The 19,220-nt window shown below is 44.2% G+C and overlaps 1 protein-coding gene across 1 annotated transcript in view; it reads right to left on the bottom strand.

Annotated features, from left to right (window-relative positions):
• Positions 1-667: 667 nt before the first annotated feature.
• DNAH8 (dynein axonemal heavy chain 8) overlaps positions 668-19,220 on the bottom strand; it is a gene marked incomplete at its 3' end in the record, with an annotated part of 330,699 nt that continues 312,146 nt past the window's right edge. The window contains exons 90-93 of the mRNA XM_082847518.1: positions 15,930-16,082; positions 15,657-15,846; positions 3,770-3,891; positions 668-955 (exon numbers count right to left, since the gene is read on the bottom strand). Coding sequence (XP_082703644.1) covers positions 668-955; positions 3,770-3,891; positions 15,657-15,846; positions 15,930-16,082 — 753 coding nt within the window. The remainder of the gene's footprint in view (positions 956-3,769; positions 3,892-15,656; positions 15,847-15,929; positions 16,083-19,220) is intronic.

The following is a 19,220-nucleotide window of genomic DNA, read 5'->3' as shown; positions in this document are numbered from 1 at the left end:
CAAAACTGGGTCATTTGTAGACATGTGGATGGACCTAGAGTCTGTCATACAGAATGAAGTAAGTCAGAAAGAGAAAGACAAATATCATATATCAATGCATATATGTGGAATCTAGAAAAATGGTACAGATGAACCTATTTGCAGGGCAGGGATAGAGACGTAGACGAAGAGAATGGATAGGTGGACACAGAGGGGGAAGGGGGGGTGGGATGAACTGGGAGATTAGGATTGATGTATATACACTAACTACCGTGTGTAAAATAGATAGCTAGTGGGAATCTGCTATAAAGCACAGGGAGCTCAGCTCGGTTCTCTGTGATGACCTAGATGGGTGAGATGGGGGGGTGGGTGGGATGGGGGGTGGGTGGGTGGGAGGGAGGTCCAAAAGGGAGGGGATATAGGTATATGTATAGCTGATTCAGTTCGTTGTACAGCAGAAACGAACACAACATTGTAAAGCAAATATACTCCAATAAAAAATAATAATAAATAAATAAATATCGACATGAGGGAAAACACATACACACAAGCGATTGTAGGATATCAACTTTTTAATTTAGAAAGAGTAATCAAGCAATTATCAGGGAGAAAAGATATGCCTCACCAAGTCTCTCAATAGCACTGGCCACCCACGTGGCTCCTCTGCCCTCATCAAGCGGAAATGGACTTACTTGATGTCACACAAAAGGGCCACACCTCTCAAGATCCAGTGATCTGGGGACATGACTGTTCGCAAATACACCACGGTGATGAAGGTCAAGTCAGTTCGCCTCGGTTTCTTGTAAATAGGACACACATACAGCTTGGGGTCCTTGGGCGCTGTGGAATTAATGGCGAAGATGTGCAGCACGGGCAGCTGCGTGAAGAGCACCTTGGGGGTGGATTCCGTGAGCTTCCCGTTCCGTCTGTCCCAGGCTGCTCCATCCAAGTACAGCCCATAAATATACACACCTTCCTGGAAGAACCAAGCGTAAGGTAACAGGAATTTTTTTTAAAAATTAGGTGCTGTGAGATGGGCATCCAATACTGTAAAAAAGGTTGTCAGTTTGGAAAGAAAATGTACACCAATCTTAAAACACTACCAGAAGAAGAAAACACCACTGGACGCATTCCAGTGAAATACTGAGCCCAGTGTTCCCCTGTGGCATAGCTTGAGGCTATTAGCGCTGTTGAAATGTTCCTATTACTGGAGATTTGAGCCTGGGGGTGGCCTGCCTGGGACTGCGAACTTAGCCAGCAGCACCAAATCGCCTCTGCAGGGAGATGAAAGTCTCTGACGGGGGTGGTGGGAGCACAGAACGGGACTCAGAGCTGGATGCCACTTGGGATCTCAGCCTACGCTGGCCAAGCCAATATGTGGCTCTAATTTCATCTCGGTTGTCGGATCTAGTGAGACGAGCAGCCAGGTCTGACGAGCAGCCAGGTCTGGCCAGCAGGGGTTCGAGCACCCTCAGAGGCTGGGTATGGTAGAGGGAGAGCAGGTGTGATGGGCGTAGGGGGAGGGCGGTGAGGGCGGTGAGAATTGGTCCAAGAGTGGCTGACCTCATCCTTGTGTCTCTGTCATTCACACAGTAGGACCTGCCCTCAAGGGCCTCATTAAATCAGGAGACAACACACACACACACACACACACACACACACACACACACACACACACAGAACAAAATGTAAAAGACATGACTTGAATACCAGCACACGCTTGTTAGAGGGGCTGCCTGATGAATAGCACTGACTGAGGCTAAGTGCAGTGACTTGAGGTGAAAGGTCAGTAAGGGCTGGAATGCTCGGGGGCCCTTGTGGAGGAGATGGCCTTGAAGGGTGGGCTGCGTTTGGAAAGATAGAGGAGAAAGGGTGGGCATCCCAGGGAGGAGCAATACTGCAAAGGAAGGCAGGATGAGCAGCAAAGCCCAAGCATTTTATAATATTTAGCAGCAGGTTCAATGGTTATGAAAAATAAGTTAGGGCTTAACTGTGGAAGAGTGTAGATGCCAGACTGAAGAGCGTGAACTTTATTCTGTAGGCAGTGGGGAGCCATAGAACATGTACTCAGTAAGAAAAAAAGTCTAAAGGGAATCACGGTGGAGACTCCAATAATCACGTAAGATCATAAGATATACTTATGTAGAAGATGGTGACCAGTTTTCCATTTCCAGTGAGGGTAGGGTAAGGGGAAGTAAACGTAGATTATAATAAAAGAGAGGGAGATTAGCTGCAAAGTGTTTTCTGGAATCCCTCATGTGGGCTAACAGTATAAGAACCATACTTTTTGAACCAAAACCTGAAGTACATGATTTGACAGTAAAACCATGGGCAATCCCAGAAAATCAGGACATATGATACCATCATTAAGTCAGTAGGTGACAATTGCCACATGAAAATACAACCACTTAGGCATCATCCAATAGTAAACTGTATCCTTTTAGGCTCCTTTCACTCTAAGAACTTTACAAAGTCGTAGTTAGAAGGTGTTTGGATGGAATAGTCTCTTGCAAAAACTCATGTCCACCTAGAAGCTCAGCATGTGACTATTTGGAAATAGAACCTTTGCAGATGTAATTAGTTAAGGTCATAGTGGACGAGTATATGACTGGAGTTCTTATAAGAAGAGGAGAAGATACACAGAGATACACACAGGGAAGGAGGCCACGTGATGAGGTAGGCAGGGGTTGGAGTGATGCAGCTACAAAGTCAAGGAGCACCAAGGTTTGCCAGCAGCCACCAGAAGCTAGGTGAGGGCCATGGAGCAGATTCTCCCTCAGAGCCTTTAGAAGAAACCAACCTTGCCAATGCCCTGATTTGGGACCTCTGGCCTCCTGAACTCTGAGAAAATAAATTCCTGTTGTTTTAAGTCACCCAGTTTGTGCTACTTTGTTACAACAGCCTTAGGAAACTGATACCGATCTTGGTACCAGGAAACAGGATGCTGCTGTAACAAATACCTGAAAAAGCTGGAAGAATTTTGAAGGCATAGTTGAAAAAGCCTATGTTTCCTTGAATCTAGAGATTGTTGGTGGAAATATGGAGGTTAAAGGTGCTTCTTCTGATGGGATCTCAGACAAAAATAAGGACCATGTTATTGGAAACTGGAAGAATGGTGATCCTTGTTATAAAGTGGCAAAAAGGGCCAGAACTTGGAAATCATCTGGTCCCGCCCCCTGATTTGACAACCGAGAGAATAAGGATCAGAGAAAGGGAAGAAGGAACTAAGATTTATTGAATATCTATGTGGGGTCTGGAACCAAGCCTAAATGATCCCACTGAAGTCTCACAGCTATCTTTATTGAGGTTGAATCATCATCCTCATTTTACAGATGAAGAAGTTGAGGCTCAAAAGAGTTAAAGAACTAGCCCGAGTTCAAAGGGCAGGTAAGGGTCCAAGCAGTGGCTCCCAGGGGTGTCTGCTTATCTTAGAGCGTCTGCCCTTCCCCCACCCAGGTGTCCTTCCACACAGGGTCCTGCAGCTCTTGCCAATTCTGTGAGTACCCCACAGCAGTGGATGGAGACGGGTGGAAAATCCTTTTCAGCAAACACAAGTGTAACTCGTAATTACAAAGAAATGCAGTCTGGGGAGTTCCCAGTGCTCGTCATTCATTCCCACCCTGGCAAATGCTGGAGGTGTTGGCATGGAGGTCTCCAGGTTACAACCGAGGAAACCCTCGCTGCAAAGGCAAAGGACTTAACGGAGACACTTATAGGTCAGTGTTCAGCAGAACTTGAACTTTGAGCCCCAGCTCCAGAACTGTTCCTGCTGTTGCCCTTTGGCACCTACCGCAGGGGGTGACATGATCTCCTCCTTGGTCTGCCGCAGAACTTCGTTGTGAATGGTCACGGAGTCCAGGGCCCAGCCTTTGTGGGCGCGGGTCACTTCCTGTCTCATTGCCGTGAGGAAGCCTTAAAAAAAGAGAAAGAAGTGATTTTGATGCCTTGGTGCAGTCCACTCTAGAAACAAGAAGGGGGTCATGTTAGTTGCTTATCCACCTCCAGATGCGTGCCCACCCAAGAGGAGTGGAGATCAGGCCTCGGGGGGAGATTTCTTTCAGTGTTTTGTTTCAATGAGCTAAATACGCCTTGCCAGCTGACAGCAGGAAAGCAGCACCCTCTCTGCCTCAGACAAGGTCTTGGTTTAAAATTCTCCTGGGATTTCAACCACTCAGGTCTCCTAAGGGTTGTAACCCAGTGCTAGCCTATAGTCTCTGTTTGAAGATCCACTATCTAGGAATAAGACTGAAATGGTCAAATATTCTGAGACCAGCATTCCAATTAAAACTTGAATCAAACCATTATCAGCGTCTATGTGCTATCATGGAACAATTTCATTTAGTCTAAGGAAATAAGGCATAATGCCAACATAGAAAGCCCGACTTTCAGTTTGATCAAACAAAGCAATCACACTGGAAAGGAAAGCGCCGTGTTTTAATGTGCATAATACAGTTATTTTAAGACAATACATGGTTCTGTATATTGTGGGCTTTCTTTTAACTTAGTATTTGCAAATCGTGCCATTCAATTCAATAAGAGAAGTTTACCTTGTAAAGCAGCATTTGATGTTTAAAAAGTATACCTTAAACTTCAACATGGACTTCAAAATCTTAGGAAAATTTATCTGTGACCTATATATTATATTTTGGCCTCCATGTTAATACTGGAAACCATGAGGCCCTTTACTCATAATCATGAATAGATTTTGGAACCTGTGTGCCCCTACTACTCCTAGATTTGTGAACTCTGAGAACTATACTGCACAAACCACCACATAAGTGATAATATTTTATCAGGTTTGAATGGGAGTGGAAAGAAGAGGGGAAGTTACAAGGCATAATGGCAGGCGGTGAGTTAATATCGCTTGGAAGGTGAGTTAATATCGCTTGGAATTAGAGAGCAAGAATAGGACCCTAGCCTGCTTAGTGAGAAAGTCAAGTTCTCTCCATTCTCAAGCCCCTCCCTCATTATTAAATTAGACACTTGGGGAGGCACTCCTTCATTCATTCATTCATTCATTTGTTAAACCTCTTAGGAGTGGCCACCATGTACCAGGTACTGCTCTAGGTGAGATGCCCACAATGATGAAGAGGCCACCCATGAGCCCTGCATTCAAGGAGCTCAGTCTAGAGGGAACGTAGACATACAACACGACGTCGTTATGAGTAAAGAGGTGAGAACAATGTGGACCACTCGGGAAGACAACTCAGGGAAGGCTGAATTGAGAAGATGAAGTTGAAGATGAGCCTTGAAAGGATACGTAGGAGTTTTCCAGATGGGACGATTCCAGTTAGAGGAAGAGCACGTGCAAAGGCATGCAGGTCTAGGCTAAAGGTGAGGAAACGATGGCAGATGAGGTTAGAACAAAGGTAGAGGCAGGATTTTTCAGGGTCAGAGTTTGGACCTGGTGACTCTGTGGATGGTGGGAAGCCAGAACAAAGGTAGAGGCAGGATTTTTCAGGGTCAGAGTTTGGACCTGGTGACTCTGTGGAGGGTGGGAAGCCACTGAATATTTGAAGCAGGCACATAATCTGGTTGTATTTGCATCTTATAAAGTCTACTCAGAGCCCTCACCAAAACAGAATTTGGGTGCTCAAGAAGAACCCTTGCAGTAATCCAAAAGAAAAGTTGGTCAATCAACCAGAGTAGCTGATTGAAGGACTTTTATAAGTGATTCTTTTTTTTCTGTTTTTTTTGTTTTTTGTTTTTTTTGGTATGCGGGCCTCTCACTGCTGCGGCCTCTCCCGTTGCGGAGCACAGGCCCCGGACGCACAGGCCCAGCGGCCATGGCTCACGGGCCCAGCCGCTCCGCGGCATGTGGGATCCTACCGGACCGGGGCACGAACCCACGTCCCCTGCATCGGCAGGCGGACTCTCAACCGCTGCGCCACCAGGGAAGCCCATAAGTGATTCTTATAAGGTCGTAGTTTCATAAAACCAAGAGTGCCAGCTGGTCAAGGCCTATCCGTACTCTACGTGCCTATCCGTACTCTACGTGACTGCTGGTCAAGGCCTATCCGTACTCTACGTGTGGAATCACTTGAGGTGATCTGATCAGTGTGATTATGTTGACTTCCATTTTAAATACTGGGGATCCCATTTTTTAGTAGTTAACATGTTGTGTGTTTGGTAGTCAGGTATATATGACCACAATAATAAAATCCAATTCTCCCTTCTAAGCGACTCTATGAAAATGTCATTTTCATCACTCAACATTAAGCTTGCATTCACGTGGAGTATCAGACACCGTGTATCCAAGTAGAGTACCTGGAATTAAATTGGCCCTATTTTATGATATTTTAAAATTCATCACTGATCAATGAATCTATCACTACAAGGTCATAATGCACAAGGCATGAATCCTGGTCTTGACCATCCATCTGTACTAGTTGAATAACTGGATTTTTCTACTATATTTTAAGTTCCAAATAAATTGCAAATTTGACCTCACTCCATATGGCACTCAGGACAACGCCATAGGTGCCAGGGGAGGGATGAGAGGGGTTCTTTCTTATGTAACACACCCGAGACAAAGACTTCAGTCATTGGTGGAGAGCTCTGAAAAACTCTAGTGTGGTTAAGGAGAGACCATCTTCTCTCTTCTCCCTCCTGGGGAATATGCATGATGTTGCCTAGCTGACTTCAACAATAAGCCTCTTAATGTTTAGGAAGCACTCTTGGCATGTCAGTAGATGAAATCTAGAATCCATATTACCTTGAGCTATTAAGAAAGGAAAATGTTAAATAAATAATTGGAGGCCTGAGAGTGGAGGGTAGGAAACTGTTCCATGGGTCATTCCCCCTCAGAACATGAAGATACATTTTTTTTTTCAAGTCTTGATACTTTTTTTAGCCTCCTAAAAAGAAGAACATGATCTTGCAGAATTCAGACCGTAGTGAATCCACTGAATTGCTCTTTATTGAATTTAAAACATGAATGACCATCTTTCTTGTAGACTGATATCAAGTCTAATGGAATCAAAATCTCTTGTTTTCTGAAGCCTATATAATTTTAAAAGACTATTGATATATTTTTCTTTATAAAAGCTTGAAAAGTGGTACTATTGTCTTGGCATTAATTTAATAATTCTTAAAACAAACTTCAATCGTCAGTGGTGGAAAAGTGATTCAGATGTTCATGTGTTTGACTCAGAAGAGAGAAACAAAAAGTTGGGGAAAGTCCTCAACAAAAGTAACCTATTCTTTATGAGATTTAACCACCCACAGGAAAATGGGTGATTTAACTATTCAAACACCTGAGTAACATGTGGGCTAACTGAAGTGCTTTAAAATTTTTTTGCCTTCCAACTCATACAGCGTAATGAATTCTTGTCAAGCTTGTTCTTTCAAGAAATACACTTTAGGGACTTCCCTGGTGGCGCAGTGGTTAAGACTCTGCACTCCCAATGCAGGGGGCCTGGGTTCGATCCCTGGCCAGGGAACTAGATCCGACATGCATGCTGCAACTAAGAGTTCACATGCCACACCTAAGGAGCCCGCCTGCCACAACTAAGGAGCTGGCGAGCCACAACTAAGAAGCCTGCCTGATGCTACTAAGACCCAGCGCAACCAAATAAATAAAACATCTTCCCAGCAATCAATAAAAAACATTAAAAATTTATATATATATAAGAAACGCACTTTAAATCTTGTATCATACTTTGGAAACTCAGGTCTAAAATAACACTTGTTATGTCTTAATTCCTATAATAGTCCTGACCCAACATTTCAGCAAACAAATTACTGTTGTTTGACATGTGCAATCAGTCCGCTTGAAGAAAGCCATAGAAGGCTTTCGGTATCAATTCAAACAACGTCTTGGAAGAGATAAAAGAAATAACTAATCAGGAAGGTTGCTCTTCTCAATTTTACAAGGAGTTGGTTGGTATTCTGTAATGATGGTCCTATAGGCAATGCTTTTTTTTTCTTTAATAAATGAACCAGTCCTTATGTAATGGGCTTATGGTTGTTCAGTATTTCCTGTCTTATCAGTTACTAAGCCTCCCGTTAGCATCTTGGAAGATGAGGACAAATGCTGTTCCTGCCATAACTTTATGACAGGCAGTTTTTTTCCCTAAATGAGAGGCAAATGTGGTTCATTGGTAAGTTAAATAAAAGGTCAGAAATCATTAAACAAAGATGGGGATGATCCACCCACTTGAATAAAAATGCCCCAGGGACCCTTCCTGACGCTTTGCTCGATGCTGTAAGGCAGGAATCTTAAACTTGGCTGAAAATGAGAACTATTTGGAAAGTCTTTAAAACTCCCGCTTCCCAAGCCATAGCCCGGATCAATAAAATCAGAATCTCTAGAGGTGGGACCAGGCTTCACTACTGTTTTTGTTTTTTTTGTTTTTTTTGCGGTACGTGGGCCTCTGACTGTCGTGGCCTCTCCCGCTGCGGAGCACAGGCTCCGGACGCGCAGGCTCAGTGGCCATGGCTCACGGGCCCAACCGCTCCGCGGCATGTGGGGTCCTCCCGGACCGGGGCACGAACCTGCCTCCCCTGCATCGGCAGGCGGACTCCCAACCACTGCGCCACCAGGGAAGCCCTTCACTCCTGTTTTAAGGCAGGGCTTCTCAAACTTTAATGTTCATACTTATCACCAGGGGAAGGAACACTTACTAAAACACCAGTTCTGATTTGGTAGGTAGGTCGAGGGTAGGTCCTGAGGTTCTGCATTTCTATCAAGCTCCCAGGTGATGCCACTCCTGCTGGCTGGTGGACAACATACTGGGTGGCAATGGTCTAAGGCCCAGGTTCCTCACACATTAAAATGACCAAAGGAGCTTTTAAAATTAACTGTAAAGAGTCTAGAGGTCTTATCCCCAGAGGTTCTGATGTTGCTGGTCTGGGGCCCCAGGGATTAGCATCTATTAAAAGCTCCCCAGGTGATTCTACTGTGCAGGCAGGGCTGAGAACCTCTGCTCTGTAAAAAGATCTGCATGACAGGACAATGAGCGATCACGGACCCGTATTTGTTTTCAGAACAAATTTGACAAGTGGAAAGAGAAATGCCCCATGATACAAGCAAAATATTAGGAAGGCTGCCAGTAATACGAGCTGACTCTTTCCAGAGTCCCCTGAGATGCATGTATTTTCTGAAATGTCCTTAATGCAGGACACAGTTGGCTCTGGCAAAACCTGAGTACAAGCCAGAGAGCTCGGGCTAATTCTCCTGGCCGGGTTGGGATCAGCTAACCCCGCCATGTCTCATGTGCCAAAATGTACTTCCCTGCACTGCTTTACCTTCTCCATCCCTTCTCTGCTACTTTATGCTTCCTCTCCCTCGACCCAACCTCGTACCTCTCCCCTCCCTCCCAACCTTTCCACTGTTCCCTCTGGAGTGGTTCTGTGGTTAACAGACTCTCCCATATCTTCCACCTCTTCGCAGAACATTCTCTCCATCTTCTTGCCCTTACTGGAACCTGTCAACTCTGAAGACACTGTCCTCTCCATTTGTCCCTCCACCTTTGATGAAAATCTTGGCAGCTTTAACAACCACACCCTCTGGCCCCACGCTCCTCCCCTCACTGTCCCTGCCAAGTGCCCACCTGCCCCCACTCACTGAACCTCCTGCCACCTTCTGGGTCTCTTCAGTATCCCACTCAGCATCCTGACCTCTCAGTTCCTTGACCTCATCATTTCTGAAGACCTTCTCCTCAACTCCACCCCCTTCTCTTCACTTGCCCAGCAAACCCCCAGTGCTAAATGAATCCAAATGTCCTCCTTCTTATACCTATTCCAGGCTGCTGAACAATACTGAGACCATCACACAGTTGCCACCACGGTTTAGCCATCACCAGCCTCGACGGCATAGTCAAAGCCACTGAGGAATCCTTTCCTTAACCCTCTTCCTCAAATTTCTGCCACTCTGCGTAAACCTCTCCTCTAACACCTTCTTGCTCCTGAGGTCACTTTGCCTCCTTAGTCAAAGAGAAAATAGAAAGCATCAGATGGGAATTCTCTCAACTTCTTGCCACCAAACCAACAAACTCACTTGCATTCCTTCCTTGTTATCCTTATCACAATGGGTGAGGTGTCCCTCCTCCTGCTTGGAGTGCATCTCTCCACTTGGGAGCCATCCCCTCCTGCCTCTTTTACCCCTCTCTTGTATCCTTGTTCTCTCTCTCTCTCCTGGCTCCTTCCCACCAGTATTTGAATGGGCTCAAGCCTGTCCTGTCATTACAAGAAGAAGGAAGAAAATGTTTTCTTCTTACAGCTGCTCCTCCAACTTGCTTCTCCTCTTCCAAGCCAAATTTCTTGAGAGAATTACCCATGTTGTCCATCCTCATTCTCTGTCTCTCCATTTCCTGGTCTCTCACTCACCCTGCCATCTCATTCCTCCACCTCCCCACCCACTCCACTGAGACTTCTCTTGCCAGTAGTCTCCTTGCTGATGAAGCCATCTGACCACTTTTGGCCCTATCTTACTTGACCTCTGGCAGCATCTGTCCTTCCTTCCTCCCCTCCCCTCTCATCTTCCACCACACTATGCATTCCTGGTTTCCCTCTTTCAAGCTGTTAGGATGTCAGGGGACTTGCTGCAAGGGTCAGGGTGATCTGGAGGGTGGTGATGCACAAGCAAATATAGCAGAATCCTGGTGAGGATGGTTTGGGAGGAAGATGAACAGATGGTAGTACTGGTGAGGTTCACAGGAGGATGGGATATTCTATGATGGCAGTTGGAAGTAAGAATCAGAAGCTAACACTGGGACTTTCGATGAATCAGTCCGTAAGTAGAGACGAATAGTTGCATCTATGCAAATGGCTGAGGTCATCAGTGAAGGGACCAGGGCCAAGGGCAGAACTTGCCTGAGAAGAGGCCACAAAGTGGGCTGAGAAGCAACCCCCTGAGAGGTAGGAGGAGAACCGAAGAAGGTGATGGATGGAAACCAAGGTATGAAGTGAAGTTAGCAGGAAGGTCACTAGATTTGGTGGCCTTGGAGACAGCAGTTTCAGTATAGTGATGAAGCTGGCCAGATTACAAGGGCCTAGAGGATTAGTAAGGAAGGTAACCGTGGGCAGAGACCAGAATTACAAGGGATGTGGTTGAGACTGAAGCCAGTGCATCTAAGTGTCTCCCCCACAAAGGCAAGAAGGATGGGTTGTCATTCACTTGGAGGCATTTCTAAGGTGTCAACAGTCCTCTGGTTCTGGGATTCGGGGTCAGGGTAGTGAGTGCTATCACCCAAATTGAGGTTTGGAGGCCTGAGAGGTTCCTTCAGACATCAGGGGCAGCTCTGGTTTGGCAAACAGCAGCTCGGGTACACGCTTAGGATTGTTACAAGATTAGAAGAAATCCCCAGACCCTTCCAATGCTAAAGTTCTATTAATAACCCTGGTGCACTCTTCCGCCCAACAAACATCATGCTTTTATCACCACCCTCAAGGCAAGCATTCAGAAATCGCTGGTAGCTGCCGACGTTGCCCTGAAAACAAACACACAGGCAAGAGGTTGTAGGTGGTTTTTACAAGAACAAAAGATAACAGGACAAAAATTATCCATCTCCTTGCTTCAGTAAAATCTCCTCTAACTGAAAATCTTGATTTGTAGTAGTGAGTACTAAGCTGTCGCTGATTTCTGCTGCAACAGACGGGCGTGGCTGGTCAAGACACTGAGGAACAAAACAAGAAAAACTAGCACAGTCTGGCATCCGAATGGCATCACGCTCCAGATTGAGTTAAACATTTGGAAAACAATGATATTGCACCGTTCACCCTCACGTCGAGGTGTGAGACCTCGAGAGCACGTCCAGCCTCTGCCGCCCTTTCCTTAGCAGCGCCTGCGAGTCATGCCGTACATCGAACGGCAAAGCGAGGCTATCGATGAAGAGGTTCTGGAAGTGGAACGCAGGCAATCCCCTGGCTTGAAGTCAGGCTCATGACCACTCATAATCTTTAAGTTTAAACACATCCCTACCTATGACACAGACACAGACACACACACACACACACACACACAAATCAGAATCTCAATCACGTGTGCCTGACGCTCTGAAAAGGTACACCTGTGGGAACAGGCGACCACAGAAATCCTTTGGAAACCCTGAGCAGCATAGTCTTAAACAATATGTGAGCGTGTGTGCCAGTGACTGCTGGGAAGCCCCAGTGGAACACAAAGGTTCTACTGGGCCTGAGTAATCTGCTGGGAGGCAAATGCATGCACTGCCCAAAGCCGTGTCATTGAACAGATGTCACAGGGTCATGGGTACAGGGAGCTTGACCACTTTAATAATCAAATCTAATTGCCACCTGATTGAGCTCGTCCTTTGCTACAGAAATGATTGTGAAGGGGGCTGAACGTACCAGATTAGTTCCAGGGTGGCTGGCTGACTCGGCCTCTTCAGTATGACAAAATATCAGGCTACCATAAGGGGACGGAGCAGCGTGAGCTCAGACACAGACTAGGGGGCAAACAAGGCCTGTCACCTGTCCCTGCGGGGGTGTGCGCCTCAAAGTGACTTAGGCTTGGGGGGCACTCACCGGAGGCATGATGGGAAACACACATCAGATCGTATCAGATGCCACATTAACATTATAAGAACACAAAACAAATGGTCATAGGTGAAAAGAATATTTTCAAGTGTTTTAAAGTCTAGGTAATTTTGACTATACATATTTGTGATGAAACTATGACCTCTTTTCAAACTGCACTGTGTTTTACTTAAACGTGGTTTTTAAAACATTAAATAATTTATTTAAATGTTTTGAGCCAAAAAAAAATTATTTCATTGAAGGGGACTGGATTAGAAGATATAAAACCCAGGAGATACCTCATATTGAGAAATCAATCACAGGTGTCAAAAGGTGATCAGAGAGGCTTGCTGTAATCTCTATGCTTTCCAGATTTGGCCAGGTGATATGGAACAGAAAGTGATTTGTCTCTCATGTCAAGAGAAGGAAAAGGAAGCAGAGAAACGATTAGTATGTAGGGAAAGTTGACCTCCACTCTTCTGTGCTACAAACAGAAAGCAATCACAGATAAGGGTATGGGTCTGGATGCTCGTGTGTAAAGGTAGGATGCTTGAATAAGTCCAAGACTTTCTGAGACGTGGAGAGCCATGAGAGAAAGAATCAAAGCTCAGTTTAAAAACAGAAATGAAGAAAAAAAAAACGAGAAAGGATTAGTATTATTACAAGTAAAGACAAATAAGAAAACTGATTTGTATTTATATTTCTTTAAATATTGCTCTGGTTTGTAGTATATCTTAAGAAATAGTAACAAAGATTAGTTCATATTAATACTTTGCTACTGAAAGTCACATTTCTAATGGGAAAAAGCAATCACTCAAAGAGATTGTGTGCTGTGATATACGACTTAGCTATGTCTATGGAAAGCCAGGGATGAACCAACCCCACTCCCTTGGCTTCTACATATCAAAACTACACTTCATGTTCTCACTTCTTAAAAATATCACTGATCCTCACCCCTTTGCCAAACCCCAAGTCTGCCAACACACCTCCCCACCTGGATGTCCCACCAGCACAAGCTGACAAATCCAGAGCTCCCTGCCCTTCCTCCCAGCTGGCCCCTCTGCCAATGCTCCCTGTCTTGTACCTGGCCTTCGGCCTCAGCCACTGCCAGTCCCCGCTCTCTCAAAGGTCCCCATTTAATCACTCCAGCAAATCTGCCTCCTTCTCTGCACCTGGTTAAGGTCTCAGGCTCTCTCCCCTGGATCCGGTAAAAGCCTCAGTGCTGTGGACGTCCTTCTTTCAGTCTACAGTCTGCCTCCACCTGGGGTTATCTTGTGATCTTTGGTGACTTGCTGTTGCCCTTATGATGCAGCCCAAACTCCCCTGGAAGACTTCACACCCCAGCCTCACTCCCCAACACCCCTGCTCCTGCTTCCCAAGCTTGGGCCACATTGGGCTTCTCTCCCTGGACATGCCTTGTCTCTGCTCTGGCCTCTGCCTGGGATGCTCTTGTCTCCAGTCCCTGCCTCTGCAAACTCTGCTCACTGCCTCCCGTGGGAAGCTCTTCTCAAGCTTTGCCTTGGCAGAATTGATCTTTCTCTCCTCTGTGCTAGTGTGGTGCTGCGTCCTCACTGGGTGGAGCCTTTATCAAATTATGTTGAAGTTGCTAATATTTCTGTCCTACCAACCAGATTATGGACTCCTTTAGGGCAGGAATTAGGTCTCAAATCTCTCTCTATTGAAAGCACCTAGCAGAGGGGCTGGCAAATGAAAGGTGGTTGAACAATCCTAGTTAAGTTAAATACTATTTCTTCAGACTCCCAAGCCAGGAATTCCCTGGTGACAACTTACTCAAATTGAGGGCTGGTAAGGAGGAAAGAGACTCATAAGTAGACACACAAAATCTGAGAACCATAATAAAAAAATTTCCTCCCAAAATTCAATGGAAATTCTGGGAGAAAAAGATAAGTGAAATCTGGGGGCTGTCCTTCACAAATCTAAATTCTTTCAACATAATAATGTACCATGTATAATTTAAGTTCATAAAAACCATCATGGTTAGTGTTTTAAATTTAGAAAATGTTAAGGCATTTGAAAATGCATGAAGTGAATGAATGTATGTGCCCAGAGGACAAATAAATGTCTACTATTTATTGAAGTCTTATTTATACAAAGAAAAGTGCACAAATCATAAGTACACCGCTCCAGGAATTTTCACCAAGGGAATACAGCCCTGTAACCAAGATCCAGTTCAAGAAGCAGAACATTTCCAAACACCCAAAAGCCCCCTAGTGCTGTTTTGCAATCACTGCCCTCTCCCACAAGGGGAACCATTATTCTTACTTTTAAGATCTGTTTTGCCTGTTTCGATTCCTTGTATAAATGGAATCATACAATATGCATACATTACAATGTATACCTATGTGAACACTGTATACATACTTACAATGTGTTCTGTTTGACTTCCTTCACTTAATATTATTTTATGAGATTCAACCATACTGCTGTGAGTAACAATAATACACCCAAAATCTGTAAGTGTGAATGCTTCTTGAATTGTATAACTAATGGAGCTATAAGGTGCTGAACTGTAAGGACCCCAGCATCTCTTCATTCTAGCCAAGAATTACTTAAAAAAACTTTCCATGTTGTAGTAAGGCCCAAAATTGTCATGTTTCTAAACTTTTATGAACTCTATGAGATCTAGTCAGAAACTTATTCAGTAAATATTTCTAGAATGGAATGAAGGAATACATGCAGTGGAATCACAAAGCACTTTTTCAGGGGAGAAAAAGAAAAGCTGAGCAGGGACAGACTCCAGAAGTTCACTGAATAAAACTTTTGCCACATGATCACTTTTAAATCAGTCTCATTTTCTGAACTCTAGGCACATTTTTTTTGCATATTTTGGTGCTTCGTTTTTGTCATTTTCATAAACATTTAAAAACAGGTTTGAACAAAACTCTTCCACTATTTCACATTGTCCTAACCACGGACTTGCTTGCTGAAGTGGGTGAGAAAAAAAAAAAATGGAGTTTTGCCCCCATCTTGTGGAAGCAATATGGCAGGAAGAATTTCAGACTGAATTTGTAAAACAAATATAGCAGAAGCATCTGTTGGCCTCCAATTCTGAAAGCACAGGTCCAGCATGCAGCAAGCCGTACCTCTGTGTTGTTCTGTATAACATACATTCATCACACAGTGCCACTATACAACTATCCACAACTTCCAAGTTTGCCTACTCTCCTATGAGCACCTACCTTGGGGATTAAAGAAACCGGTCATCCAAAACACACTGGGCCTCCCTTCAAATATCCAGGTGGAAAACTGGGCATTTCTTTCCAAAAGTTCAGTAAACCAGAAGCCCAGTGTGGATGAATCCCAGGACACTCTTTTCCAGATCTGAGGTATGCGAGCATCATACATATTGTCCAGAGCATCTCTCAAGTTCTGGAAAAGAGGTAAAGTTAAAATCCGAGGAAAAGAAAAACCAACAGAAGAGGGAAACGACTATTGAGACAATAATAGCTCACCTCACTCATAATGATCGTTCCTTCAATGGCCAATTTTAGATCGCTCAGGCTACTGCGAAGTATTGAGATGACTTTTTGCATTCTGTCAATTTCTTGTCTGAGAAATATGTTCATTGAATTAAGATGTCCCATCTTCATCAAACGAGCTTTCACCTAACGCAAAGCATGCAACACAATGACAGAGAGTTTTAAAAAACCGTCTGCCACTTCTTTTCCAATGACCTCTCCTTTCTCTATTCCTTTTCTTCCTCTGGATGTATCTCTACAAGCCCAAATGAACTCTAAAATATCTCTTGCAGCACCAAATTTGCCATTAAATTCCCCATTTTCTGGGCTTCAGAAACTGCTGTTCAACTAAAATGATTTTTATTTCCTACTGATTGTACTTAGTTGATAATTGGAAATGTACTATGAAAAGCTGAAATAAACTTGTACCATTTTTCCCTTTCAAATGATTAAGTACTAAGTGTCAATTAAATATCCTTTTGCAATCTAACCTTTATAAGAGCACAGTCTGGAATACCTTTTTTTCATAGTGCCTGCAGAATTGTTATCAGAAATGTCACAGACAGTTAATATAGCCCAAATCTTTACAGAGCAGTTACCAATAACTATGACTGGCTGCAGGTTCCTAAGGTCACTATTGCCCTGGCTAGGGTGACTAAGGAGAGTCTTTCCTAATCTAATCAATGAAAACATTTGACTTTGTGGGAGGGCCATTAAGCACCTGTTCCTTCTTGTATATAATTTATTGGCCATTTTGAAGAGATCAATATAAAAGCATCTGGTTGTGGGAACAATAAAATATAACAATTATTTGGAAATAAGCCAATATATATACACATTTCAATTTAGTGACATATGCCCGAGAAAAGATTGACTACGAATATTGGCAAGAACTCATAAAGAGATCTGAACTTTCTGCTGGCCACAGTCGAAGAGATGCCAGGATAGGAGGGGTAAGAATAGACACATGGAGTGGGAGAAAATTTGGAGTGAGGTACCAGTCCACACAATCACCAGAAAGCCAGTAAACTGTAGCATTCTCTGCTGGAGATGCCCACTACCTCTTCTTTTTTATTTATTTTTTATTTTTTGTGGTACGCGGGCCTCTCGCTGTTGTGGCCTCTCCCGCTGCAGAGCACAGGCTCCGGACGCGCAGGCTCAGCGGCCATGGCTCACGGGCCCAGCCGCTCCGCGGCATGTGGGATCTTCCCGGACCGGGGCACCCACCGCCTCTTCTTGAGTCATGGAATATTAGAGACAGATGGGCTTCAGGCTCATCTGGACCATGCTCCTCATTTTACAGAACAGGTTTTCTGGCATGGTGCTGATGTTTCCTACTCAGCAATGAACACCTCTGCTTAACTGCAGCTGGGCAACTTCTAGTGTGTGAGGGATGAGAGGGAAGCAGTGATGTAAAACTGAACACCTGGACGGGACTACCTCCGCAGGTAGAGCAAATGATCTTGAAATCCCAGTCAAACATGCCAGTGGAGGGCCCTAACTCAGTCTGCCATACCAACCTTCAGGTATTCACCTAAATTCCTGGTTCTAGAACTTACATTTTTGCAGGCTCTGCTGCCCTGTTCTCATCTTGAGCCCCTCAGCCTCCAGTGGCTAAAGAGCCTATGTAGCATTCTCTTTAAATCAGGACTGCTTTGTGGAAATTCACACTTTAAGGAAAAGGGAAATTATGGAAATGCTTTTGCAACCGGCATTAGAAATTAAGCCCTGGTGTTGGCTACACTATCAAATCAATAGCCCGGGTAGTTTTTAGTGTGCTAACAGCCCCAAACAAATCCCCTTGCCCTACTTAGGGGTTTTAAAAGAGAGGCTTCCCTTGCAATAGACACATGCTTAATGTGTCTTAAAACTTAGGCTCTAGAAAATCTAACTTTAGCACTGATTTTACTTGCTTATTGTTCCAGCCTAAAACTGTCTTTCTGTTAATAAGTGAAAGATCTGCTGTAGTCTTATTTAGAATTTTTGTTATGTTCCTGAACCCAGGTAGTCTTTTCTACACGAATGTTTTTAAGTCAATAGTATAATTACATTTCAGTTAACTAAACTCACTTTACAGCCACATTTTTCAAAACACATCTCTTCGGTAAAATAAAGGACACTAAAAAGTAAGTGATCCTGGAAGAGGAAGCTGTTTTAGATGTCTCTTGGTACAAACTCCCTCCCATCTAGCAATCCGTTTAGGGACATCCCTCACTCAGTGCCTGCTGGGATGTTGCCGGAACAGAGATCTTGGTGAAGTGGCCCTGACTAACCCTGAACAGCTCAAATTACCCCAAGGGTCTTGAAATCCTCTTCTGGTAATACCAACCTGCGGTCTAGTCATACAGAGTAAATTTTATCTCGCTTTCACATGTTGGTTTTTAAAATCTGTGAAGACAGGTATTATGCCTCATCTGTCTTCTGAAGATCATTTACAATGAACCACAGAAAGTATGTGCTTATAATACCTATCCATTTAAAAAATATTTTCTCCCCTGACTATAAACATCTCTATGTGAAGTCATTGATTTCGGTATCTTAGCCAAATCCTTGGTACCCATTTACACAACGGAAGCAAAAATTGTTTTAAGAAGCAAGAAAACGTTTTTTATTGTTGGGGGCACTCACTGCAGGCGGGAGGGCTGTAGCCCAGGTAGCCTCGGGGCTCCCAACTGATAAGTGCATTTCTCCCAGACTTGGAGATGCAGGACAGGGTAGACACAGGACCATAGTCATACCTGCATTAGGACATCAGCCTCTCACTTTTTGGTTGAAAAGCTAAACTTGCCTCAGCCAGCCTAAGGCTCAGGTGAAGCTCTAACCCTCAGCAGTGAGGGGTGGAAGCTGAGAACAGGAGAGAGAAAGCCCTGGATGGCCAGAGGGCACGACCCTGTTTTTCTTGCGGGAAGAATGATGGTGTATTACAGAACTTTCAGACCGTCCAGAAATTTTACCACAATTAAAGATTTATTTAGATGAGTTCTCAAAGTGCGGTCTGGGACCCCTGAAGGCCCCAAGTTCCTTTTAGGCAGGTCCACAAAGTTGAATTTTTTTCATAGTAATACTATGACATTATTTGACTTTTTACTCTCCTTCTCTGGGGAGTGTACAGTGGAGTTTACCAGAGGCTACATGACCTGTAATACCACAACAGACTGGATGGAGAAGCAGATATGAGGATCCAGCTGTCTTCTATTAAACCAGACATTAAAGAGATTTGCAAAAATGTAAAACAAGCCCACTTTTCTCTTTGAATGTTTTTGTTTTGGAAAGTATATTTATTTT

This window comes from Leucopleurus acutus (assembly GCF_964270905.1).
Source record: "Leucopleurus acutus genome assembly, chromosome: 10".
In the NCBI taxonomy this organism is placed as follows: domain Eukaryota; kingdom Metazoa; phylum Chordata; class Mammalia; order Artiodactyla; family Delphinidae; genus Leucopleurus; species Leucopleurus acutus.
This window is presented reverse-complemented; position numbering and strand designations above follow the sequence as displayed.